Source organism: Acartia tonsa, chromosome 11 (assembly GCF_053477335.1).
Source record: "Acartia tonsa isolate MP-2025a chromosome 11, ASM5347733v1, whole genome shotgun sequence".
Taxonomy (NCBI): Eukaryota; Metazoa; Arthropoda; class Copepoda; order Calanoida; family Acartiidae; genus Acartia; species Acartia tonsa.
The window spans coordinates 15,914,744-15,942,457 of record NC_137270.1 but is presented as its reverse complement, the minus strand read 5'-3'; the positions used below and the strand labels follow the sequence as shown (position 1 = coordinate 15,942,457).

General features: G+C 37.5%; 2 protein-coding genes across 3 annotated transcripts; one reads left to right on the top strand and one right to left on the bottom strand.

Annotated features, from left to right (window-relative positions):
* The first annotated feature begins 2,253 nt into the window (after positions 1–2,253).
* Positions 2,254–10,914, top strand: LOC145332002 (carbohydrate sulfotransferase 4-like). 2 transcript variants are annotated; one of them, XM_080176909.1, is made up of 11 exons: positions 2,254–2,378; positions 2,562–2,676; positions 3,443–3,542; positions 3,881–3,941; positions 4,378–4,478; positions 5,157–5,291; positions 5,855–5,955; positions 6,463–6,532; positions 9,300–9,338; positions 9,860–9,927; positions 10,780–10,914. In XM_080176909.1, exons 4-11 carry the CDS (start codon positions 3,917–3,919, stop codon positions 10,877–10,879), a joined length of 639 nt encoding a protein of 212 aa, XP_080033035.1. In that variant the 5' UTR covers positions 2,254–2,378; positions 2,562–2,676; positions 3,443–3,542; positions 3,881–3,916; the 3' UTR covers positions 10,880–10,914. The 2 variants fall into 2 exon arrangements, with proteins under 2 accessions (XP_080033035.1, XP_080033034.1); XM_080176908.1 differs by having other exon boundaries at positions 9,297–9,338.
* Positions 10,915–11,038: 124 nt separating this feature from the next.
* LOC145332003 (uncharacterized) lies at positions 11,039–15,628 on the bottom strand. Its single transcript, XM_080176910.1, has 11 exons — positions 15,512–15,628; positions 15,103–15,178; positions 14,707–14,732; positions 14,594–14,630; positions 13,959–14,000; positions 13,294–13,341; positions 12,374–12,421; positions 12,126–12,194; positions 11,860–11,939; positions 11,689–11,730; positions 11,039–11,418 (listed from the first exon to the last, which is right to left on the bottom strand). The coding sequence occupies exons 1-11, from the start codon at positions 15,535–15,537 to the stop codon at positions 11,394–11,396; spliced, it is 519 nt and encodes a 172-aa protein (XP_080033036.1). The 5' UTR covers positions 15,538–15,628; the 3' UTR covers positions 11,039–11,393.
* Positions 15,629–27,714: the final 12,086 nt, after the last annotated feature.

Below are 27,714 nucleotides of genomic sequence, written 5' to 3'. Positions count from 1 at the left end.
CACTCAGTAATTAGAAAAATCGTCCCTGGAACCCCTTCAACGAACACAGTAATAGTGTCTGACTGATTATGACGTAACAAAAAAATTAGTCAATGAGAGGCTGTTATTGACCAATGGTAAAATTTATAGTGGCCTCTCATTGGCAAATTTTTTTGTTATGTCATAATCAGTCAGACACTATTACTGTGTTCCCCCTTAAACCCATAGCCCAATAACCCCAAATTGTAAGGGTTCTTAGATTGTTTATTACAAAACTATCACAATAAAGTTTTTATCTATGAAATGATATTTTCTGGATAATTTTTTTTTAAACTATCTCATAGCAAATTAAGTTTATTGATACTTGTCTGCTATATTCAAAACTAACGTTGTGAGTTGGCAGCATTTGATGCGCTAGTACCCAAAGTCAGTCAGAACCTGCTAAATTCTTGCACATTACCTTTAAGCCAGTACCCAAAGTCTGAGACTCCTAAAAATTGAATATTCGATCCATTGTCCCCAACCTTACTCCATGAAATTTAATTCTTCTGATTTAATATGTTAAAATTTGTTTTTTTGTGTGTGTTTTAGCTAGTAAGACAGTTGCCATGGTGGATGCAGAGTCCTGGGAAAAGTTCAAAAACCTACAAATGTATTTTATGAAAACAGAATTTAATTTCTGTTTTAATTTGTAAAATTTGTTAAAATTTGTTTTTTTGGTGTGTTTTAGCTAGTAAGACAGTTGCCATGGTGGATGCAGAGTCCTGGGAAAAGTTTAGAAACCTCAACTTGAACATTTTAAATGCTGAACTTACAAATAATTACTCAAGGAAAATATTATGATATATTATTGGCACTTTAGGAGATAGGATAGTTGAAGTCGACTCCTCAATCTAAAATTTTTTTTTTTTCGAGGAAAATTTTCCCGAAAAATAGTTGAAAATCTTAAAAATGAATTATATTTGTCATGAATTACGAGATCATAAGCTACAGTAAAAATCATATTACCTTTATATATGGTTCATATAGAACAAGCCTTTGAATTTTTTACAGTAATTTATTACATGTTTTAACATATAACAGCTGTGTTTTCTAATAGTTGTTGAAATGCATATATTCACATGTTACAAAAATTATTCTAAAAATAAAGGAATTTAAAAGATTAGTTGGTTTAAACAGTTATGCAAGCAATAAGAAACAGAATTGGAAAACGAAAGGTTAATAAAAATTAGCTTAGTAGAATGGATATAAAATACGTGGATATATATATGTGGGAAAATTTGTCATCAATTTAGATTGTTAACATGGACCTCATTTATTGTTCAGTTCGCTATATCAGTAGGAAGGGAGGGGATAATGTAAAGGGGTTAGGTGGAGGGTATCGTTCTTTTAGCCAGCTGCGAGTATCACTTCATTAGAGTACATAAAGATCTGGTGCAATATCCATTATCCATGTCATAATGTAGCGATTCCTAGTAACAATGTTTAGCAAAATTTTCTCTACTCTTAATTGAAAACTAAATATCAGAATATTTTTAAAACTAGAATAGAAACCGAGAACGAGGAAGCATTTGTTTTTGAAAATCCAGGACCTGTTGGTATAGTTCAGGAATATAAGGATAATTAAATTCATTATTTTAATAGTAACGTTATCTATATTCCAGACAACTACCTATAGAAAGAAATGAAGACCCTGTTTGTCTGCTAGCAAATTTTTTTCTGATCTTTTGTAGGGACTTGTCTGTGTTTATATTTCCGACGTTATTAGCTGAATTCAAAATTGGGACAGGAGTTACATAAAGCTCATGCCCCCTCTATTCTTTTACTTTAATAATAATGAATCAGCAGATTTCAAATTTCATCATTTTGTGTAAAGTATTATTCTAGGAGAAAAATTTTCCTTGACTGTGACTTAACACCTAGCGCATCCGCTCAGAGTCGGGTAGGAGATTAGTTCGAAACTCGGCTCGTCATAACTGAAGACGTTAAACACGGTTCATACTGCTACTATGCCAGATGCACAACTTTAATAGTTAGAGTAGTGGGAATGCTTTGGCCCAAAACATGCACAACTTGTGTTTTTGGATATGAAATTATACTGGTTCTGAGCCATACTAAAAAATCATGTATCGCATCGTATAAAATTTAGTTTTCTACAAATAATAAAATAAAAATCATAAAATAGACCTTCAGCTCCTCGGGTCTAACAAAACTGATATCAATCGTATAATGTATGAATATCTGGTGGGAAGCTGTCTATAATACGAGGCGATAAAACTTTTCTAATATTTAAGAATAAATTGCATTAAAGTTGGTTGTAGACTATCCTTGTAACGATTTGTAGAACAAAACTGTTGGAGAAAGAATAAGTAATGAAGAATCAAGACATGTATTAATTGGTAAGTTTTTTAAACAGCTTGCCTGCATGCTTCATTTAAAACTGACTTGCAAACTACTCATTTATTACATCACATTGGCCTCATTGAGTATTTACCCTACACCCAATATAATCTAACCTTACCTGACCTAGAGTAAAGCACATTTAAACATTGAAATATATTTAATTTTGCTTTTTATTTTAGTAACAACCTGGCGTAGTGGTTCCTCATTTACTGGTGGCTTGTTGGACGAATTTCCTGGAACTTTTTACTACTTTGAACCCTTACTTTACAATGAAATAAGCGGAAATCCTTATTTGTAAGTAATAATTCTGCTGGTCTTTTTCTTAAAAGAAAATTTAAATTCTTATTTAGTTCAATAAACCAACCTGTTTTATAAATATATCACCTCGAAGATTTTTATTACTGTTAGTTTTGTTTGTGAATTTTCATCTAAGAGTGTCAGTAGTTTTTTGCAAATTACTTTTTCATTTTACTAATATGGTTTAATATTAGGTAGAAATGGGCGCTTTAAAATAAATATCTTATTTGCGATATTTTATACAAGTTTGAAGAATTCAATAAATTTATGGTCATGAAAGCGGTAATGAAAATTTTTATAACCCCCCCCCCCCCCCTCCTACAGAACTATGAACTCTGGCCGCAACGCTCGGCACCTTTGCCTGCCTAGCCGCAGCGCTCGGCCATCTCGCCTGGCTAGCCGCAGCACTCGGCCCCCTTGCCTGCCTAGCCGCAGCGCTCGGCCATCTCGCCTTGCTAGCCGCAGCACTCGGCCCCCTTGCCTGCCTAGCCGCACCGCTCAGCTCCCTAGGCTAAAACCTAACCTAACCTAAAATAGTTAATCTGTCTATAAAATTTTTCAAAAGAGGAGAACGCCATGATAGCCCTTATATGTACTATTATACAAAGTAATAAAATTTTTTGTCTAAAGCGATTTGATAACTACAGAACTCAACTGAATTAAACTTCTGGATGTTGTTAAGCCTTTTTTTCTGCCGGACAGAAAGCTGGGAGTGCTTCACTAGTTATATCATAATTCGTTATTTTATCATTTACAATTTCAGTGTGAAAACATTAGAACATATTTTGAAGTGTAAATTTGATGGTGAAAATGAAGATTTTCTTGGTTTCCAAAGACAACAACCACACAAAATTCCAGCAGCAGTAAGTAAATTTTACATCCAATAAATGGACATAGAATACGTGGATATATTGACAGTGAAACATTTGTCATTAATTTGTGTTGCTATTATATGGACCTCTTTTACTGGTCAGTCCATTCATCCATTAGGGAGGGAGAGGATGGGATAAAGGGGGTGGATCGTCATTTTAGCCAGCTGCGAGTATCACCTTAATAACTATTATTTCTTAAATATTTGCTAATTAGATAAATATTTTGGTGCTTTAAAATCTTTTAAAACTTTAAGTAAAAAAGTTTTCCAGGCAAAATATTTCTGTAAAGTTCTGAATATTTTATATTTATCTGATTGATTTTTTTTTAGATTCTACGTTCATGTTACAATACCCATCCAATTGCGATGTGCTACAAGACAAATTATTTAGGTAAAAAAATGGAGAAAGTTGTTGTAATTTATTTAAAATTATTTATCTTTAAAGTTAAATTTTTGGATATATGAGAAAAGGTAAATATCCATTCCCATATAAACACCCTCTAAATTTGTATTAAGAACAGTTATTTCATTCTCCGAGGGTCTTAATAAATTAATTTTTCCCAATGGTTCTTCAAAAATCTTTTTCTTTCCCCGATGATTTTAATTGGTAAATTTAAAAAAAAAATTGGTAGATTTAAAAAAAAAATTTGGTAGATTTATAAATTTTAATAAAATTTTTAAATCTTTAAAATAAAGAAATGGTCACTAGAGGAAAGAAAACTTGTTTATAACATAAAAAAATTTTATATAGTAGCATTAGTGATAGTCATAGTAATAAGAAATAATATATTTATTTGGCAATTGATTTAATCTCTTATGGTTTTCAGAGCAGCTGTGTTCAACAAGTCCAATAAAAGTGATTAAAACAGTGAGATTAACCCTAGAGGATGCAGTTAAGCTCTTGGATATTAATGATCTCAATTTAAAGGTTTCTTTATTTATCATTCATACTTATATAAAAGTAACAGGATGTCTATTTGTCTGTCTGCACCAAATGATCTCGAAATCGTAAAACCAATATAGCTTCTCATAGGTTCTGGGATGGTTTATAACTATTTTGAGGAGGGTAGCACCACCCCCTCCTCCCCCCCCCCCGCCAAAGAATTTTACTTTTTCTTTTTAAATAAAATTTAAAATGAAGACAGCGTAAAGTGGAACCAAAAAAATGATGTCATACATTAAAATTGACTAATGAGAGGCCAGTATATACTGTAATTGACCGATGGTAAAATTAATACTGGCCTCTCATGGGTTATTTTATCGTATGACGTTATTTTTTGGTGCCACTTTACGCTGTCTCTTTAAAATGGTGTAGGGGTTGACTTCTTCAAGTGTCCTAGAGACCTCTAAAGGCGTAGTATAAACTAAAACTTGATTATGCAATTAGACACACTTCTTTGTCATTATATTAATATTATTATCTATTTTTGCAGAGCTGGATCTTTAAATCATTTTAGTGGTGAGCCAGATCGGGGTGAGCCAACTTTCCACCAATGAGAGCACAGAATTTTATGAAATGCCGCGCTTTGATTAACTGAAATTCAGCTCACCCCGATCTGACTCACCACTAAAATGATTTAAAGATCCAGCTCAGTTAAATTTTTAGATAGTACTTTTGGTTCGTGACCCCAGGGGTGTAGCAGCTTCCAGAGAAGAGAAGGGAGTAAAGGGATGGTGTAGCAATACTCCTAAATGTTATGATATGAAAGTATCATGTGGGATTACTCATCAAGATGTTTTGGTGAGATTTGTTCATCTATTAGAATTTTAAAATAATTACCAAAGAAAGTAATTTTTTTGCGTATTATCCGTAAAGCTGTGTGTTAGTGTTAATACGCTTATTAAGTCAATCAGTTCTTAATTTTGACCATTTTCAACAATTTTACTTAATAATCGCATTTGACTAAACGCTAACACACTACTTTACAGATGATAAACGAAAAAAAATAAACCTCTTTATAGCTTATTTATTTGTTTTCTACATTTTGGATATTTTATACAAATTAATTTACATGTATTAATATTGGTATTTTGTATTATTCTCTTAGAAATATCCACCCCCCAACCCCCCCCCCCCCACCCCCCCTAGACAGAAAAAAGAACTCTGGCCGCAGCGCTCGGCACCCTTACCCTAGCCGCAGCGCTCGGTCCCCTTGCCTGCTTAGCCTCTTGTCCCCTTGCTTATAACCTAACCTAAAATAGTTGTTCTCTGCTAGAGTTATAGTTCCGAGGGGGGGAAGGGGATATAAAAATTTTCAAAATTAAAAACAATGTTTCTAAGATGATAACGCCTGATATTTTTAGTTAGCTGAAAAGTTGAAGAAAGAGAGACCAGAAAAAGTTTACATCATGAGATATGAGGATTTATCACTAAATCCTACACAACAATCCACTCATCTTTTTAGGTAATTACAATCTATTTTATAGTTTATTGGGGAAAAAATACATGGATATTAAAAGGGGAATTTTTGACGTCAATTGAGAATGCTAATATAGTTCTCAGGTATTGGTCAATACGTTCCTTTATGATTAGCGCAGGGGATGGGGTGAAGTCAATAGAAGCGGATGGGGGTTATTGTTATAAATTAGCCAGCTGGTAGAAACATCAGGGTATGCGAGAATCTCTTACAATATCCACGTTTCTTATATGCATTAATTGATTTATTAATAACAACTTTTACAAATCTTATAAGTTATAATTTATGTATGATTATGATAGTACATAAGTATTTTTCAAAGAAATTTAAATTCACATTTGTTGTTTAATTACAGTTTTAAAGTTGTCACATGTGGATATTTTAAAATTATATAATTTCATAAAATTTCAATATACTTTAAATATTCTCTTGTATACACTTTTTGTTCATTAAAAAACATCAGAGTAATCAATTTATAATCAAATTGTTATTTAGATTTTTAGGCTGGCCATTAGAGAAATATTTGGATAGAATGAAAAACTTTATTGAAAATTCCACAAAACAGGTGTAAATAAAGATAATTTAAAATAGTAAATAGAAAGGTTCTTCATTACTAGCAAATACAAACAAATACAGAAAGGAACTTACTTTTCAATATGGATTTAAAACTGATTAATATTTTCATTATGCTGTAGTATACATGTTTTCAGCCATGCTGTAAAATTATGCATAGCATCGTATAAAAAAAAACATTTTTCAACGAATATAAAATAAAAATAATAAAATAAATACCAGTTTTTTAGCTCGGGAATTCGACCATACAAGGCTAACAAACAAGGCAATAAATAACTATTCTCGTATTCATTCGAATCCGTTGGATGGGAACCGGTACTCATCCATACGAAAAAACTATGTCTAGCATCGTATTATATCCAGCTTTCTATGAATATAAAAATGTACAAGCATAAGATTAAAACTAATTTTTTAGCCCGTGGCTACGGCACCTCGTGGCTAAAAAAAACTGGTAATACTATCTTATAAGTTTTCATTTTAATATCCGCGGAAAGGTGTACAGGGTGAGTCAGAAAAAACTGAGTTTTCCGATTTTCTGATACAACCAATAAGAATATGGAAAAAACAATTATAGGTTCTTGTTCTCTATAAAAATATACATTAAACATAGAAAAGGTGACTTTTTCGGCCATTATTTTGTACTTTTTAGGTAGATTTATTTATAATAAAAAATGTCTACCATCCTAAAAAGATAAACAACCATATATTTTGATTATTAAAATTTTTATTCAACAGATTGTAAATATTTAACATCTTAAAAATACAATTTGTTTAAATTAAATTATCACATTATAAATCAAACGTTTTGTTGTAATCAAAGACTATGTTTCAAAGCACTTTCCATCATTATTTAAGCATAGATCTGCACGTTTTCTGAAATCTAAAACGGCTCTACGACACATGTCAGGATCCATCTGCCTAACCTCACGTTGAATAGCTGCCTGCAGTTCATCCAGATTGTTAGGTTTAGGATAATAAACCCGAGATTTTAAATAACCCCACAGAAAGAAGTCACAGGGATTTAAATCTGGTGATCTTGGTGGCCATTCTCTTTCAGCTCCCTTGCTTATCAGTCGGCCATCAAACTGGCGGTGAAGATAAGCAATGTTTCTTCTTTCTGTGTGGCATGGAGCCCCGTCCTGTGTCCAGGTAAGGTTGTCTAGGTTGCCACCATTATTTGCCCTGACTTCAGGCAACACATGGTATTGGAGAAGTGACTTATATTTGAGACCAAATAAGCCAGATGCTTTGATTCCACAAAAAAAACAAGCAGCTTCTCCGACACAAAATTTTCATGTGCAAGGTTTTCTGGTCGCCCCTTCCCTACTTCAGCATACATTCCCACATTCTGTTAGTTAACATGACCTTTCAAATCAAAACAGGCCTCGTCCGAAAACAGGATATTCTTCATTTCACGCACTCTTTGTCTAGAAACCCAGTTACAAAAGTTGATTCGCCTTGGAAGATCTGTATCCAATAGTCTCTGGCGCCTGACAGCCTTGTACGGATGATATTTCAACTCGGCAGATATTCTACGCCAGCTGGTCTGACTAATACTAAGTTTAGGCCTGAGTTGATTGGTGATTGGTCTCGTCCAATACGGCCTAAATCCTTTGCAGAATCTCTATCCATCAACCTTTTAACCCTACGCTTATTTCTCTCTGTCACAACCGTGTGTGTGCGGCCACTTTGATTGTTGCCTGGAGAATATTTACTGTTACAATTGTGCATTGTAAACTTTGACAATTGTTTTTTCATAAGATTTCTCACTGTGTTCTTTGCAGGCAGACGAGACATGGGAAATGCTTCCATATACCGCTGGTTAAGCTCTGGCCAAAAGTTTTTTTTTAACACACTTAAATTAGAATAAGTCAAGCATAAGTTTAGTCCTTTGTTCAGGAGAAAACTGTGCACGAACCATTGTAATGACTTGATAGCTTTAAGGTATAATTAAAACTAAGGTAAATGAAAAACTATTCTTAAGATTTAACCACCCCATGACCGGAACACCAGCTCATGACCGGAAAACCAGCTCATGACCAGAAATATTTCATCTTGTTACCTAAATTCCTCCCCCCTCCCCCTAAATTTCCTCTATATTTGGACTATGACCGGATTTAATCTAAAAAATCTCCGCCCCCTTTTGACAAATTATACTTGTGTGTTATAATAACTTCATTTAAATAGGGTAGGGCTTCTAAAAGGCATTTTTATCTTAAAAATTCAAACTTTAATAACTTTTTTATCTTAAGAGATTTTTTTGTCAAATAAAAAGGTTTTTTTTTCTTTTTACTATAAGCTACGTTATTATAGAAGATTCTTTTAAACCACATGCATCACAATCAAGAAATATGAAAAAATGACAAATTGCAGTATTCTAAAAATGCTTTTGTAAGGAGCCAAAAAGCATTTCACCTATAAAACTCATTAAAGTACTTTTCTTAGACCTTTTTCTAAATAAATATTGAAATTTTAAGATTTTTATATACAAAATAGATGAGTTATTTTAATTTTTCTTGATCAACATTTTTCACACAAGGCATTTTTTGACACCATACACCTATCATAGAGGCCGCATTTTTAGAGATAATGAAAAACACCTTTTACAAGTTTGATGTGCTTTTGTACAGAGAACAAGGACATATAATCATTTTTTCTGTATTCCTTCTGGTTGTTTCTGAAAACCGGAAAACTCAGTTTTATTTGACTCACTCTGTATATAATAAATAACTATTAATAATCAATATTTTTGCAAGAAGGACAATGGAGACAAGTATGCCTTAACAAGAGACTCTAAGGTATTATTTCTTATCTAAATTTAGTAACATAACTCAAATCTTAACAATTAAATTTTTTTTATTTTTAGTATCAAAGCTATCCTATAGTTAAATTTGTCTGTCCGTTCGTCAATCAATTAGTCAGTTCATAATATGCTATGGCGGAAATGTAATATTCTTGACTGCTATTTAAAATAAATAGCTGATTTTTTCTGTGAAGATTTCATTGGCCTGTCAAGCTGTTTTTTCATCCTGGAAAAGTCAAAAATACTAAAAATTTAATATTGTAATTTCTATTTGGGGCAATGGAAATCTTTCAAAATTTTCATTGTACATAAAATGACATTTTAAAATGCCTAGAACTTTTTTGTTATTGAAGCTGAAGGCTTCAAATTTGGGGTATTGGGTCGACTTGTGGCAATTTTTCAGCAGTTAAAGCGTTGTATTTCTTGCAGGCTTCCTTTAACTCACTCTGTTTGTCTTTCCATGTAATTGTTCTTCACTATCTATGAATATTGTCATCCATATTTTGTTTATTGTAGAGTGTAACATTTAAATGGAGAACCACATTACCTTGGACAAAGGTTGAGGAAGTTCAGAATTCCTGCAGGTTAGATAATCAGATATCTCTTTAAATAAACAAAGATTTGAATTCATATTTGTGTTCTTTTTGGATATTTCATGATATGGTTACTCTACAATTATCAATGAATGTCCATATGTCTGTCTGTCAGTTACAACCAGTACGTGGAAAACATATTTTTACTACTAATGATGGTTGATTATTTTCTCTGTAGATTATGGCACAAAAGATATTCAATTTACATTGAAAGGTATTGTGTTATCTGTCTACTCTATTTTATTTTAAGATTTTTCCACCAATAAGTATTTACTCCACAATTTATTTAATCTGCCAGTCCGTCAGTAATGCTATTTATAAGGTGCAAATTAAAAGTAGCTGTCTATAGTGCCCTGACAAAATAGGTATAGATGTCACCACTTTTGACGTGCCTATTCTATTGACGTCATAAAATACCATATATCCCATCTCTTTTCTAGGGGGTTTCTTTCCCCCTTCCCTTTCACTTTCCTCTACTATGACGTTATTAGAACACGTTAGCCAAACGTAGTAACATCTATCTACATTTTGCTAGGGCTCTAAATAACAGATATTTGGGCACTAGGCTTAAATTTTGGAAGAAAAATAAGCTTCTACTATTTAACTTTCTTCTTTTGACTATCTGTCAGTGTTTCATTCTCTATGTTGAAATGGTTTTTATCATTTACTATGAAGTTAGAGATGTAATGCAAAATTTATATGATAATTTGTCCTTTGCCTTTTCTTCATATTTTAATAATGTTGATTTATGTGCTTCACTAATTATGTTACTATCCTTGTTTTCTTGTAGCTTTAAACTTCAGTTTTGACTTCTTTGATTGATTGAGAGAAACATTGTTTTAGTGAGTTGATGACAAAAATGGGGTACTTGCAGTACAATAATGAACAAGAATTCCAGGATAATGATTATCCTTTAACAAAACCACAAACTATTATAAATTAAAAGTTAAACAATTTTAATAGCTAAATACAAAACAAAACAAAACAGTTATACCCAGTGAAAATGTGAATTCTAAAGTAATTTAATAATAGATTAGAAGAGAAGATCAAAATAAAAGTTAGAAGTTATCTAAATATTAAAAGAGCAAGTATTTTATAGTATAATGATTTATTAATGAATATTTTTTTTAATCTTTTAATCAAATTATTATAGGACCATGTAATATTTTTTTTTATTTCTGCATCAATTTGTTATTTTTATGTTTTATTTTTTACTGAAAAATCACATGCCAAGAGTAATATTTTTGTGTATGTGATTGTGTACTAATAGAGTTAATCATTTAAACATATTATATAAGTGTTTACAGACACCTTTTAATTGTAATTTTTAATACATATAAATTCAAACCATAAAGCTTCTTTTCATGATATTGCAAAACTGAGAAAAAAATCTTTAGAAATAAATAAAATACAATGATCTGTCAATTTGCTGGATATGTTTCTTAGTACTGAGCAAATTAGGATGATGGACAGCAATATTTCCTAAATCTTATATTTTATTATTATCATTTGATATGAGTAAAATAGATTTTTTAATGCCACTTGAAATCATTTGTCTGTACTGATATAGTCCTCCTTTACAATGGTTTCTCAAAGGTCTTGGGAAGGTTTATAGCTATTTTGGGGAGAAATTGTCCATAGACAAAATTATTCTCTGTCCAAAAAATAATTTTTCACTTTTTCTTTTAAAACTAAAACTGAAATTATTGATAGTCCCCCCCCCCCCCGTACCCTTAGAGGCCTCATACTTACTTTTCTCCACACTCCTTTGCAGATAATTCATCTATTGATATCCTATAGAATAAATATTTTACTTTTTTATCGATTTCAGTAAACGTATACTCAATAACAACTTTTCAAAAACTTACTTTCTAAAAAGACTTTAGGATATTCATTATTTTGGGTTTTACAAATAAAACTTACTTGTTTGAAAAGTATTGATTTAGTAAAATTTGACATTCTACGCATATTTCTCCTGGTTCACAGCTATTGTTTTTCCAAGCCTACATAAATAACATAGGTTAATTAGTATTCAGCTCAATATTGTGTATGCTTTTTAATGTTATGAAAGAATCTTTTCAATAATCAAAATTAGGATTTTGTGACTTTGTTCTATCTCTTAAGATAGTTGTTTTATTGAAATAAATTTGAATAAAGTTAAAAAGAAATCAGTGAATGGAAAAAATAACCTGATTCTTATTGCTGCTGCTAGATGATTGATAGTTCCTACTTTCACTATTTCCACTATACCTAAGGCTCTATAAGACATAGAAATTTTAGAATTTTTATTTAGAAAATGGATATTGTTAAATTCAATTTATACCAAGCGACAATTAGAACTATTTGAAGAGTTCTAAATTATTAGAAATCAGGCAAATTATACTTAAAAATAGTTAATAACGCTATTAATCCTTTTTATAAAGGAAACCATTTTTACCTGGCGGCTATTCGAACTAGATGTTTGATAATTCCTTCTTGAAGAGCTCTAAATAATTAGTAGAATAGACATCATAAATATTTTAGTATTATATTATGGGTTTTGATAATAGAGATGGAAAGCGTTAAATACAGGGAGTAAGGGAGGGGACAATGGATCGAATATTCAATTTTTAGGAGTCTCAGACTTTGGGGACTGGCTTAAAGGGAATGTGCAAGAATTTAGCAGTTTCTGACTGAGTTTGGGGACTTGCTCATAGAATGCCGCTACTCGTTATGTATGTTTTGAATATTGCAGACGGGGAGAAGGGATAAGGGAAGTGGGGGGAAGAGATAAACACTCGTTGTGTTAGTTTGGAATGTAGCAGACGGGGAGAAGGGAGAAGTGAGGTGAGGGCAAGGGGCAAGGGAAATAAACAGAATAAAAAGGGGCAGTCATATTCTTGCTAGCAGCTGGCCAGGTCCAATAATCTTTTAATATAAAATCACACCAAAAAACCTCAATATATTTCATCAAAAACAAGTTGTGATTTCACTTTACATGACGCTATGGAAATTCATTATTCAATTAACAATCCCTTTATAATTTCCTACAAATTTATTGGATTAAACTGGATTTCATGCCCTTTCTTTGATAACTCTTATATTTAATTAATTGCCCATTGTCCCCTCCCTTACTCCCTGGTTAAATAACTGTATGAACCCAACCCGTGGACCCTGTGCCAACTTTCAATAGGGTCTCTCCATATTAGACAATATCGTCTATAAAATTAACACAGCCAAGTCGCTACAAAAGAGCTGAAAGCAATTTCCTATAAGACGAAAAAGGTCTCCAAGACCGGAAAAAGGTAGTAGTCTTGGTTATACATCTATACTTATTACATTTATTAATAATCCTTTAATACAGAAAACAATTTTTACCTGGCGGCTATTCGAACTAGATGTTGGATATTTCCTGCTTGAAGAGCTCTAAATAATTAGTAGAATTGACATAATAATAGTTATTTCTCGCATCGTATTATAAACAGCTTTTCGCGGATATAAAATGTACAATTTTAATATTAAAACTGTTTTCAATCTTATGATTGTACATTTTTGTGGATATAATACGATGATGGACATAATTTTTTCGTATGGATGAGAACCGGTTCTATTCCACCGGATTAGAAGCGGTTTGGAATGAATACAAGAAATATTTTTCTGTTACATTATGAGTTACTAGCGGCTTCGCCCCTAGCCTCTAGGGGCTTTGCCCCAAGAGGTTCGATCAGACCAATTTAAAAGAATTTTTTTTTTTTAATTCTTGGTGGGGGGAATTTTTTTTGGGTGGGGGGAAGTCGACCCCACTATTTTGACTTTAGTTTTAAAAAGAATTTTTTTTTTTGGGGGGGGGGATATTTTTCATTTTTGGGGGGGTTGGGGGTGTCCCATCCCCCAAGAAAAAAGTTATAAACCTTCCCGGGACCTATGAGAAGCTAACCTGTAAAGGAGAACCCGATCGGTTCAGCGGTTAGCGAGATACTTCAATACAAACAGACAGACAGACATCGTTCTACTTTGTATTATAGATGACAATGAAATCTTGCCTGTCTAGATTGCTGAGGATATCTGTTGCGGTTGGAAGGCCTCTTTAATACAAAAATTACCAAATTTGAATATTAAAGAAAACCATTAAACTTTTATGAAAATAAAAAACAGATCAACTAAACCGTAAAAGATCAGCAAAAAATAAAATCACTTTCATATAATGTAACCAAGCAAAGCTTTGTCCTATTATTCTTTGTTATTTTAATAACAGCATCATTATGCAAATGAAATGAAAAAATAACCGCCCCTTTTCACCAATAACTGTACACTTTCTAACCAATCATATGGCCGGGTAGTTCCTCCACTGTTTTAAGTTTTCATATTGTCTGATTAAGAGAGTGTGTGTCTTTATATAATCTCTATTGTTGATTTAAAAGTCAGTATGTTACTTCTATCGATATATCATTACTTGGATGTTGCACCACATTCTAAATTCTAATATACTCTAACAAGGTGATACTCGCAGCTGGCTAACGTATCGATACCCTCATATAACCCCTTTACCCAATCTCCTCCCAACCTACTGGATGAAGGAACTTGCTAATAAATGAGACCCATATTAGCAACCTAAATTAACGTCAATATAACCACATATTCTACATCCATTATGTTACTTTGTAAACTTTGATATTACCTGTCTTCTGTTGGAATTTTGATTCAGGATACCATTACTAAAGAGAGTCATTATAGCCAGTAAATTATTTATAGCAAATATAGAATAAAAATAAAGTCATATTCAATACATACTTGGTCTTCCATGTTTGATAACTAGCCTGAAAAAATAAAGACTGTTAGATCAATTAGCAAAATAAATTTAAAAAAATCTATTTTGAATAATATACGAATTGGCATTGAAAATAAGGTAGATCTATTAGTTTTATAACCTTAATTATGATATTTTATCAATGTAACGCCACGCAAGCATTAAATGCGAGTCTAAAACTAGAGGTATCCTGACTATTACACCGTTTTTCATTCGCAGGACAAAATAAAAGAAAAAAGCTTTTGTTTATCCAAGAGTATGTCCTGCGATTTAAAAAGTCTTTCTCTTGAAAACAAAAATAGCCTTAAACTGGCGAGACAATCAATATATCAATACAATAAAACAATCAAAATGAAAAATTTAAGCCAAAACAATCTTACCACACCAGAAGATTGAGTATTGGGTTCGAATCCAGTTCCAGATGGCATTACATGGGCTATCAACATATTGATCAACCTAAAAATATATTCATTTGTTTTTTTATCTTATGTACTTTGTATTTTGAAGTAAAAGTAGCTGCCTTAAGTGCCCTAGCAAAATAGGGATAGATGTCACTGCTTTTGGAATAATTATTCTGTTGACGTAAGGAAATACCCTATACCCCATTTCTTTTCAAGGGAGTGTCTTTTCCCTTCCCCTCTAGAAAAGGTAGGCTAAAAGCTGTGACATCTATCCCCATTTTCCCAGGGCACTAAACACAGCTACGAAGTAAAAATCTACTCGAACATATATGAAACCAAAAAAATATTTAACAATATTATAACAATTAAAATTTTTTTAGATATTTACCAAAATGATAAAAATAATCTTATCATCCTTAACAATCTTTCTTAAGTGTGTTAACCAGACGAAGAGTTTATCTAAACTGAGGGGATTTACAACCATAGAGAAAGTGTTGCATAGCACATATCAGTTAAAAATCTTAACCACTCAGGCTCATAAATAATTTTTAAACAAGGACAATTTAGCTAAAAGGTTTTGTTCAAAATAATATATTAATTATAGTATATTCGTTTGCTATCTCCTCATGAAAACTTAAACCCAAAAGACAATACACAAACCATCGACCATTCGGGTAAATGTTATTTTTTATAAATATCTTATGGTTTGTCTCTCACCCCCATAAACAAAATTCTTTAAAAAAACTCGATACTTTTCAAATTTCAAAACTTGAACTTCCATGGTACAGGAAAACTGATAAGAGGAATTATGGCCTCGGTTGGCCCTGTGGATGGGATACACAAGATCTTATTTTCTCGTATTCATTCGAATCCGGTGGATAGGAACTGGTTTGCATCATTATGAAAAAACTATGTCTAACATCGTATTGTATTTACCTTTCTATGAATATAAAAATGTACAATCATAAGATTAAAGCCAGTTTTTTTTGCACCTCGGGGCTAAAAAATAGTTTAAATCTCATAATTGTACATTTTATATCCGCGGAAAGCCGTTTATAATACGATGCAAGAAATAACTATTAGTGTCTCTGAAACTTGCTGAATGGTGTGCAAGGTTATATGGTCATACTTCCTTCAAACAGCCAACCCTTTGATTGCACGTGCTGATATTCGAACCTATCACCTCCACGAGTGAATGCTCTAAGGTCGCGTTTTTTTTATATTTGGCAGAGAAAGGGAATATCAGACAATTTTATATAAAATATGCATAGAGACTAAATGACTAAGTAACAATAATAACCTATAGAGTAGTTTTGCCATTTTCTGGCGGTTAATGGACTTAATTTAAATGCAAAAAAACAATGAAATAAAAAAAATAAAGTCAAATAATACTATAACTAGAAAATTAATAAGAAAAACAATAAAATATGCAATTTTTAACTATTTTTACATAAAAAATAAAATCCAATATTTTATTTCATTGATTAAAATATCATTTGTTTTTTTCCACTGTGTTTTTTGCAACAATTTACTGCAGTCATAACATGTCAGACTATGAAAAAAAAAGTAGAAAATCATGATCATTACAGATTGTAAAAGGTGTGCAAGCTCAATCGATTTTTTATTACATGGATGTTGCATCATATTTTCATGTACCCTATTAAAGTGATACTCGCAGCTGGCTAAAATAATGGTACCTTCTATCATCCCCCTTTACCCCAACCCTAGATATACCACACTTTTCTGGGATCTTGCCGAGTCAAGTATCAACTGTTGGGAATATCAAAGGATGACTCCATGCAAAATTTGAGCCGGATCCGGCCAAAACCGGCCGTGAATTTTATATAAAACCGTTTTTTCCGGTTTTTAGGGGGTATCTGTAAATCGATTCAGCTGGAGCAAAATCAGTTGGAGGTACAAAAAATTTTACTTCACATGAAATTTAGCCAATGCAATTGCCTACAAAAATGTACTTCATCATCAACTTGATTGGACAACTCTTTTCCCTCCTAAATGTCCATTAAAACGTCGGAAACGGCAAAAATCGACAAAAATCACGCCTTCGGCGGCGAATAACGGCTAAACGGTCAGCCGGAGGCGAATGAAACATAAATAAAGTCTCTAAAACGACTCCTTCCCCTCCTTTAAGGGGAAAAACTGAAAAAACGTCATTTTCAAAAGTATGCCCACTTCGTGGGTGTGGGGGGCACTGAACCCGTCACCCCAGGGTCACCAAATATAAAGTCTAGGCGGCTCACATTGCTGAATTTTCACCAAGTGAAAGTCTTGTGTCATTATCTCTTATGAGAAAAAAGTTATTAATTATTTAAAATTTCAAATTTTGATTTTTTGATGGATTTCTTTGATGAAATGAAAGGCCGGTCAATTTTTAGGCTATTTTTTGCGGTTTTTGGGCCGTCAGGCCCAAACGGTTTGAGATAATCTCACAGGACCTTTTGCCCGACCTAAGTCTGGTTATTTGTGAGGTCTAAGAAAAAAAATCTCGGATTGGATGAAGCACGACGTCGCTGCGCGCCGTCAAAAATCGCTGGTCGGCTCATTTTGCCCCCTCAAACCCTCACCTCATGCCATTTTTCTGTGTAAAGATTATAATTATAATCTTTTGCGTAAGTCGGATTTTTTTTCCTAGACCTCACAAATAACCAGACTTAGGTTGGGCAAAAGGTCCCGTGAGATTATCTCAAACCGTTTGGGCCTGACGGCCCAAAAACCGCAAAAAATGGCCTAAAAATTGACCGGCCTTTCATTTCATCAAAGAAATCCATCAATAAATCAAAATTTGAAATTTTAATTAATTAATAACTTTTTTCTCATAAGAGATAATGACACAAGACTTTCACTTGGTGAAAATTTAGCAATGTGAGCCGCCTAGACTTTATATTTGGTGACCCTGGGGTGATGGGTTCAGTGCCCCCCACACCCACGAAGTGGGCATACTTTTGAAAATGACGTTTTTTCAGTTTTTCCCCATAAAGGAGGGGAAGGAGTCGTTTAAGAGACTTCAAGCATCTCTTTGATATTGAACAACTTTTTGGGGCGGACATTTCTTTATTTATGTTTCATTCGCCTCCGGCTGACCGTTTAGCCGTTATTCGCCGCCGAAGGCGTGATTTTTGTCGATTTTTGCCGTTTCCGACGTTTTAATGGACATTTAGGAGGAAAAAGAGTTGTCCAATCAAGTTGATGATGAAGTACATTTTTGTAGGCAATTGCATTGGCTAAATTTCATGTGAAGTAAAATTTTTTGTACCTCCAACTGATTTTGCTCCAGCTGAATCGATTTACAGATACCCCCTAAAAACCGGAAAAAAACGTTTTTTTATAAAATTCACGGCCGGTTTTGGCCGGATCCGGCTCAAATTTTGCATGGAGTCATCCTTTGATATTCCCAACAGTTGATACTTGACTCGGCAAGATCCCAGAAAAGTGTGGTATATCAACCCCACCCCTCCTACTGGATGAAGGAACTGATCTATAAATAAGGTTCATGTTAGCGATATAAATTGAAAATATTCCCCTGTCCATTTATTCACGTATATCTAATTATATCCATTGCAAGCTCTCTCTTTCTTAATATTAGACTCATGGTTTTAGGAATGGTTTAATGTTCTGTAATTTACTCATCTTATAAATAAATACTTACAAAGTATTCTTTAGCAATAATGACAACATCCATAAAAGTGAAGCTCTGAAACGGTAAGACAAACAAACATTAACACTTGTAGTGTGTCAGAACTAAAAAATCAGAACATGAATGTATAAATGCCGTATCAAAATTGTAAGTAAATTTGTTGAAAAACTGCTTAAAAAAGGATAATGTTTAAGGACATACTTACGTTTTTAGGACTTTAATATATAGATGCTTCGCTTATAAAATTATACTTTGTTGTCCTAGGAATCAGTATTCAAAAAATCAGATCAATCGGATATTTTTATCTGATAAAATTTGTTGTTAAAAAAGTTATAAATCAACATGTTTAAAATGTACGTAAGAACATTCTGGCATTGATTATAGAGTTGCTTTCAACATCATACCTAACTACTACAGGAATCACCATGCAAAGTTTGAAATCGATAGAACAATTTTAACATGCCTAAATTAACGAAAAAAGCTATCCGTTTCAGACGTACGGACGGACTCACCATAATTATAGAAAAGCTTCGCTTTTAATAAAAATTAAGAAATTATAATAACACTGTTTTCTTAAGAGAATTATTATATTCTATTTCATATAATTATAAAACTGAAGACTTACTGTTCGTACAATTAAACTTTACATTACTAATAAAATTTCTGATCAGAGTTTTTGCGATTTCATTTACTTATTTTCTTTATAAGATAAAAGCGATGCTTGCAACATTATCTTATTCGCTATGATATAAAGGTAAATTTTAAATCGCGAAAACTAAGATCTGAAATTTGCGTCACCCTTAAACATTGCGTATGAACGCGTATTACTTTGGAAACGGCATTTTATTACTGATCATCTAAACTCAATGCATATATATTTTTTAAATTGCAAAAAAAGGTTTAAACATTTTACACTGTTTTAACAGATACTAATTCATAGGGCTCGGCAGCAGCAGCATCCAAGCGCAGCTACTAGAGGCAACCCAATAAGCTGCGAGGCGTAAAAAGCCGCCCAAGAAACATAATATTAGCTGTACGGCTTGGTATGAATGTTGATTAATTAAGTAGGGTAAATTGCAATGCGCTCCTGCAAATATGACGTCAGAAATTACCTTTTTCTATTGAAGCCATAGGCGAATTAAATAATACAAAAAAAATATTTTAAAATTATATTTCTATTTATTCAAAGCAATAAATGTCCGACCTAAACCCAGGGATCTAATGGATAAAACAATGGCCGATAAATTAATGTACATCCCCAATGAGGTAATGATGTACATTAATTTATCAGCCATTGTAATTACCTCTTCTGTAGATTAAAATTAATGGTTTAAAGGTTTAAACACTCAACCCAATAAATCAACAAATTAAAATTCACTGAAGTCCCCAAAGTTGTTAAGCCAACGAATAAAAAAAAACTTTGGGGACTGGGGACATAAATAGCTCATTGCCCCTTCTCTCTCACTTCAGTATAATGCCAACAGTTTTGACAGAGAACGTACTGATACCCATCTTTTTATTTAGAAACAGGACAAGTAATCAACAAATACATTACTATTTGCAAGCAGGGATCTAAAGGGGTTTAAAAATGGCCCATAAATTAATGTACATCCAATTTTGATAAACAGAATTACTCCTTCTGAAGATTACAAAAAGTGGTTGAAACTTTTGGACACTCATCTTAATAAACCAACTAATCAAAATTAATTAAAAAGTCCCGAGAGTTGTTAAGTCAACAAATAAGAAAATGTTGTTTCAAAACTTTGCTGGTGACTTATGTAATAAACGCACATTGTCCCCTCTTTCTCTGATTTGCATGTGTATATGGTTTAAATAAAATCTGGAGGCGAGGGGGGGGGGGGGGGGGGTTAACAACAACTTCTTACAACCCCGCCGTTTGGGGCAGGTTACATCTTTAAAATCAATGAATATCTGTCTTTCATCCTTGCAAATCTTGAATATTTCTAGTTTCAATAGATATAGTAGATCTAAGTGGTCAATCGGTCAAACTTTTTTCAAGTAGACGAACCCTTTTTTATATATAAATTTATTTAATAGTAAAAGATATGAAATCTTTTCACAAAAGCTAATTTTATCCTGTTTTGTCATATGCTTTAAATTATAATAAGGAAGAATTTTATAATATATATTTTGTTCAAGCAAATCTTTATCCTAAGAAATGCAACCATTTATATTTAAGTGTAGATAAAATGGAAAAATAACTGCCTTTTCGTAAAAGATACCAATAATATAGCCTGATTGTTATTATACTGTTTTCCTATTAGTTGATTAAAAGATTATGTATTTAAATTGTATCAATACTTGTTTTACTGATGCAACAATTTGATGACATATTTAAGGGTTGCCAACAAATAATGAAAACAGGGACAAATATATTATCATAGAAAAAAATGTTGATGTTCACAAAAAAATTAAAGATGTGTTCAAACTTATTACATTTCAAGTATTTATTTATTTTTTATATTTATTACTGTAACTAGATTGAAAACAATGAGAAAGTGTAGTAATTTTACCATAACAAGGATGACAACATCCATAAAAGCAAAGCTCTGAAACAATAGGAAAAACGAAAATTAACACATGTTGTATAAACAAATTGTAAGTAAATTTGTTGCAAAATGTATAACATATAAAATGTTGCCAAAAAGGTTAAAAATCAACATGTTTTAAAGGGACGTACAGACATTCTAGTAAAGATTATAGAGTTGCTACGCTTTCTGAGTCGTACCTAACTGATATAGGAATCATCATGCAAAGTTTAAAATCGATAGGACAATTCTAACATGTCTAAATTAATAAAAAGAGCCAACCGTTATGGACGGACGGACGGAATGACGGATAGACTGACGAGCGAACCGACCCTAATTATAGAAAAGCTTCGTTTTTACAAACTATAAAACAGAACCAGAAATTAGTTTGTATTCAGTAGCATTTCAACCCCTAACCATCAAACATGTATTTTGGAATCAAACAGTGTTTCATTGTAAGCATTTTCAACTTGTGAAATATGTTATATAAAGCTTAGCTTCACTGTAATTCATATTAAATATCCGTATATATATATTATATGAGTAATATAAGCGCATCTTACTACTCTATGTGTTAGTAGTCTATAATTATGTTTTTTTTTATCAAACTAACATACAATTTTGGCAAAGGCAGTCTAAGAAAGCTGCATTCAGCAGCTATTGGCAACTGGAGTTTGATTTCCCAAAATGTTAATATGTCATGTAGGGATGTAGGATAAGTTTCTATGTCGACAATTACGTTTACGGAGGCCATTCAAAGTTTACTGGAGAATCAGGACATGCAAGATCATACCTGGAACCTAAAATTGACTTTTATAATGTTACTACTGTAGGATATTTTAATTGCTTTATTAAAAAAGTCAGTTATTGCCTTCTATATTTTTCACTCAAAAAATAACAGATCTATAGTATAGATGTATATACAGATAACTACCTCCTTTCTTCTGTAATTAGGGTTCGGAAGCCGCGCCTCAGCCGCGCATAAGTCTCAGTTTTAAACCTGCTTGTGAGCAGAAAAATAAATTTCAGAAAGAAGGATTGTCTGCCAAAGAGCAGTTTTATACATCCAGCTAAATTTTATAGTGATAAAATGACGATTTCAGTGAGGCTTACACGCGGCTTACGCGCAGCTTCCGATCCCTGTCTGTAATGATCTTATTCGTCTGCTAGCAAATTTTTTTCTGCTTCTTTGCTGTATTATTATGCTCGAAACCATTGGTTGATTTTCATTGACGGCCCAATTGAGAGTTAGCACAAGAACATTGTGATAGGGAGGTAGCGGCGCTGTAGGACGGGTCATTCCCTACCGCCGTCACCCCTCTGAACCTTGCAGGACGGACATTCCCTGCTGCCAGTGCTTCCAGAATCACACCTAGAGCTCCTAGTGATAACAACACATAAGTGTGTATAAATGTCAACCAAGTGATAAAAATAAATATAAAATTGTTGACCCAGTGATAATTAATAAGCTCTAGTGATTCGAAGCTACAGTCTAAGCCACCATGGTAAGCGATACCACCATAGCTGCGGTTCGGCCACCACCGAAGTTTCTGCCAACCCCAGCCGAACGGGAGGCCCCCTTGTCTCAAGGGCAGGACCTCCACTTCCCCTGCCATATCAGGGTGAGGTTTCCTACTCCTGACCCTGCCCAGCATGTACAGGTTGATGCCATGATCGATTCTGGCAACCGTGTACCAGGGTCTGCTGTAATTTCTGAACACCTCATGCACGCAATGGGCGTGCAACGCATGTTGATTCCGGACAACACCCAAATCCTGACTGCTAACGAGGAAGGTCAACCCCTCCAGGTAATAGGAAAATTGAAAGAATTATATATGGCAGTCTCACACACTCTTATACTCCATCTTTACCACGTGACTGTGGTCCGGAACCTCTCACACCCTCTGAACCTAGGAGGGTATTTTCTCAAGGAGTTCGGAACTAGGCTCTGTTTCGACATGCAACCACCTTGCTTGTGGGTGCGTGAGGAGTTTATCCCACTCCGTGGCGTCCCCATTGACCGGGAGACAGCCGAGAGAGAGTTGAGTTATGAGGGGCCTCTGCCAGGCCCGCTGCCAGAGCAGCCGCGTGTGGTCGAGAAAGGCACGCACTGGGTGGATGCTGCGCTCAACGCCCATAGGGGGACCAACCTGCTAGCCATGGGGTTGCCCCCAGTGCCCAAGGTGCCGCGGGAGAACCTGCCAACAACGTTCCCTGAGATTGCCAGCCCTCCAGAACCAATCTTCTCCGCCGACACCTTTATCAATGGCCAGCCGTGTCCACCTGGCCCCCTCTACCTGGGACCTCCAGCCAGTCCACCAGCCAAGCCCGAGTCCAGACCCGTCAAGTCGCGGTCTGATGTACCCGGAGCCACACTCAACTCCCAGGTATCAGCCTCTCCCGGCGCCGTGCCCGTCAAGTCGTGGCCGGCTGCCTCCGGAACCATGCATGGCTCCGCTGCCTCAGCCTCTCCTAGCGCCGAGCCCGTCAAGTCGCGGCCGGACGCCCACGGAGCCCAGGCTGGACCCAGCACTTTGGCCTCTCCCAGCGCCGAGCCCGTCAAATCGTGGCCGGACGCCCTCGGAGCCACACCTGGCTCCAACACGTCAGCCCCTCCCGAGGCCGAGCCCGTCAAGTCGCGGCTGGTGGGTCCCGGAGCCGAAGCTGGCCCCACACCAGCCACGTATAGGTTAAGCGCTGTCACTCCAACTGACGGTCAGCCACCCCAACTGCGCACGGCCAAGCGGGTGGTCTTGCCTGGCCGCGGCGTCATGGCGGTCCCTGTTGAGCTAGTAGGCCACCGCACCAAGGATGCCATCCAACTAGCTGCCCCAGAACAGAGGTTTGGGGAGGATCTTGTCATCCCAGAAGGCCTGTATGCCCACAGGCCTGGATCCGCCACTGTGTTTCGAGTGCTGGTGGTGAATGAAGGGGAGACACCCCTTCTGCTGGACGCTGGCCTCCCAGTGGCAGGGGAGCTGGTCAAGCCTGACATTTTGGAGGTTTCTGATAAGCCTCCCCCGAGTCTCCACTCGTTCCAAGAGCCTGCTGAGCCCCCAGACATGCAAGAGTTGTGGGAGGCCCTTGAGATGGAAGACAACGAGTTCCTGCGCAAGGACCCCTTGCTCAAGAAGGAGGTCTGGACCATGCTATCAGAATACAGGGACGTCTTCTCCAACTCTACCCCCGGCTGCACCGATATAGTCGAGCTGCAGCTGCGCCTCAAGCCAGGGACCCAGCCGATCCGCCAGAGATTTAGGGATCTGAACCCGCGGCAGGAGGCTGAACTGGAGAAACAATTGGACAAATGGCTACAGGAGGGAGTCATAGAGCCGTCAGACTCCGCCTGGAGCAGCCCCCTGGTGCCCATCAAGAAGAAGGACGGGAGCACCCGCTGGGCCGTCGACTACAGAGCCCTCAACAAGTGCCTGGAGCTGGATAGCTACCCTCTGCCCAGGATCCAGCAGCTGGTAGAACGAGCTGGAGGGCACCGCGTCTACAGTGCCCTAGACGCGGTGGCCGCATACTACACCATCCGTGTGTCTGAGGACAGCCGGCCCTGCACCGCCTTCACCACCCCCAGAGGCTTGTATCAATGGAAAAGGATGCCCTTTGGCCTGGCTACGGCACCATCTGTCTATTCTAGATTTATTGCAGGGGTCCTAAACCCATTAGGCACAGCCAACCTCCAGTCATACCTTGACGACGTCCTGACCTTCCACCAGGATACCTGGGCCCACCTGGCTAGGCTCCGAGAGGTCTTGGAAGCCCACCGCAGGGGAGGAATCCGCCTCAAGCCAGCCAAGACTAAGCTGTTCCGAGCCAAGGTGGATTATCTGGGCCACACCCTCAGCCGTGAGGGGATAGTTATGCAAGAGGATTATATTGACCGTATCCTGGACTGGCCGGCCCCCAGCACCCCCAAAGACTTGCTGGCGCTTCTGGGGTTCTTTGGATACTACCGCCTGTTCATCCCAGAGTATGCCGACCTCACCTACGAGATGAATCGGCAGAAGACGGCCAAGACCCTAACCTGGACACCTGAGATGGAAGCCCAGCTGCTGCAGCTCAAGGACAAGTTCCGTCAAGCCCCCATCCGAGCGCCGCCCAGGTTTGACTTGCCAGCGGTATTCCAGCTCACCACAGATTTCAGCAGCCGCGCCATCTCTGCCATTCTGAGTCAATGCCAGGACGGCAAGGAGAGGCTGATTGCCGCCGTGGGGCGCAAGACAACCGACCCGGAGACTCGCTACCCGTCCTGGAAGGGAGAGATGGCCGCCATTATGTATGGAATCCGGAAATTCCACGGCATCTTGTCCTACCGCAGCTTCCAGATCAACACTGATTCCTCAGCCTTGCTGCAGATGAAGTCACTGAACACATCCACAGGAATGGTGGCCCGCTGGCAAGAGGAGCTAGCGGCCCTAGACTTTACTGTCTGCCACCGTCCTGGCACCCAGAACACCAACGCTGACGCCCTCAGCCGCCGGGAGGACGCCAACATGCCAACGGCCAGCGCCGAAGAATTAGCAGAGCAGGCTGAGTAACTCCATAACCTTTGCCAGCTAGGGGAGTCCGCAGCCAGCCGGCCCCCTGCCGCCCGACTGGACCCAGCTAGAGTACTAGAAGCCCAGACACAAGACCCCCTCCTGCTCCGTGTCCGCCAGTGGGTGGCTGATGGCAGAGCCCCAACCAAGGCTGAGCTGCGTGGCAAGGACCGAGACGAGCAGCAGTACGCCAGCCGCTTCCCAGCCCTGGGACTTGACGAGCATGGTTGCCTCACCACCACTGACCAGACCCTGACAGGGGAGCGGACAAGATACCTGCTGCCTTCGGCCCTCCAGCAGGACGCGTTCTTTCTAGCCCATGGGACCCCCATGGCCAGACACTTTGGGATGGACGCGACTATCGCCCGTGTGGCCATGCACTTCTGGTGGCCCAACCTGGCCCGTGACGTCCGCCTGATGGTTCAGACTTGTCCTGAATGTGTCCAGAAGGTTACCAAGGAAAGGTTGAAGCAAGGGATACATGTACCCTCCCGCCAGGGGTATCCACAGCAAGTCCTGTTCATCGACCTGGTGGGGCCGCTGCCAGAGACCCCAGCTGGGAACCGCTACATCCTCACCTGCCAAGATGGGTTCAGCCGGTTTGTCAGCCTCTACGCCATCCCCAACAAGCGCACCCTCACGGTGGCTGAAGCCCTGCTGCACCGCCACCTGGCCACGTTTGGATGCCCCCTGAAGATCCACTCCGATAATGGGATGGAGTTCACCGGCCAGGTATTCCAGGAACTGGCCTCCAGGCTTGAGATTGGCCTGACACATCCACCACCCTACAACCCACAGTCCAACCGAGTGGAAAGGTTCCATCGGACGCTCAATACCGGCATGCGTCTGTTCTTAGACAGAGACGACAACAACTGGGAGCCCCACTTGCCTGCCATTGCCTTCGCCTACAACACCAAGGCCTGCAGATCTACCGGCGTGACCCCGTTCCTGGCCTTCTTTGGGAGAGAGGCCAAGCTTCCGGTGGATATGGTGCTCCGGCTGCCAGAAACAGAATATGCCTCGGTCCCAGCCAACGTCCAAGCCCTCCTGCAACGTTACTATGCAGTGTATGATGCCATCCAGCAGAAGGAGGAGGGAGCCATCCGGAGGAGCGCGGCAGCCTACGCAGGCACGGCCAAGTATGAGGTTGGAGACTTGGTCTGGTACCTGGCCCCCCGCCTGGTGCCAGGGAAGGCAGCCAAGATCACCAAGAGATGGACTGGCCCCTGGAAGGTAGTGAGGAAAGCTACAGAAGTCCATTATGTCATCAAACCTGCCTCTCCAATAGCCAGGATCTCGGAAGTTACCGCGCATGTAGGCCGACTGCGCAAATACACTGGAGATGTGACTGCCCACCAGATTCCAGCAGACATTCAAGTTGATGTGGACGGTGACGAGGATGCCACCGAGCTGCCGGTTGGAGCGGCGGCGCCCGCAGCTAGCGACCCAGGACAGTTCCCAGTGCACCAGCCGGCCGCAGCCGCCCCACAGCCCAGCGGCCAAGATCGTGACCCAGTAGAAGAGGACCTGCAGGAGCAACCAAACGAACCACCGCCGCCGCCGCCAGTTCCAGAGCCACCCAGAGATGCCATCTGGAATCCTGACACAGACATGGAGCACCTGCCAGCCAGCAGCGAGCCTGTAGGAGGAGAAGCAGCTGTTGCAATGGAAGAGGCCGCCCCAGAGGACGAAGCTGAAGCCATGTGCCCCCTGTTAATGACAGCCATCCCTATCCGGGTAGGGGCTAGGAGGCCAAGCAACCTGAACCAGGCAGGCGCCCCCATGGAATTTTATGCGCCCTCATCCATCGTCATTCCCCCCTTGGGAACCACCAGAGTTAGCC

What these genes read in the sequence shown, in the direction of transcription:
- LOC145332002 (XM_080176908.1), top strand. Translation starts at nt 3,917, where the DNA reads ATGTGCTACAAGACAAATTATTTAG. An exon ending in TTGAAAATTCCACAAAACAG is followed by an intron (nt 6,533 to 9,296) that starts GTGTAAATAAAG and finishes TATTTTTGCAAG; the next exon opens with AAGGACAATGGAGACAAGTA. An exon ending in CCTTAACAAGAGACTCTAAG is followed by an intron (nt 9,339 to 9,859) that starts GTATTATTTCTT and finishes TGTTTATTGTAG; the next exon opens with AGTGTAACATTTAAATGGAG.
- LOC145332003 (XM_080176910.1), bottom strand. Translation starts at nt 15,537, where the DNA reads ATGATAAGATTATTTTTATCATTTTG. An exon ending in TATCAAACATGGAAGACCAA is followed by an intron (nt 14,631 to 14,706) that starts GTATGTATTGAA and finishes GACTCTCTTTAG; the next exon opens with TAATGGTATCCTGAATCAAA. An exon ending in CTAGTTCGAATAGCCGCCAG is followed by an intron (nt 12,195 to 12,373) that starts GTAAAAATGGTT and finishes TATGTCTTATAG; the next exon opens with AGCCTTAGGTATAGTGGAAA.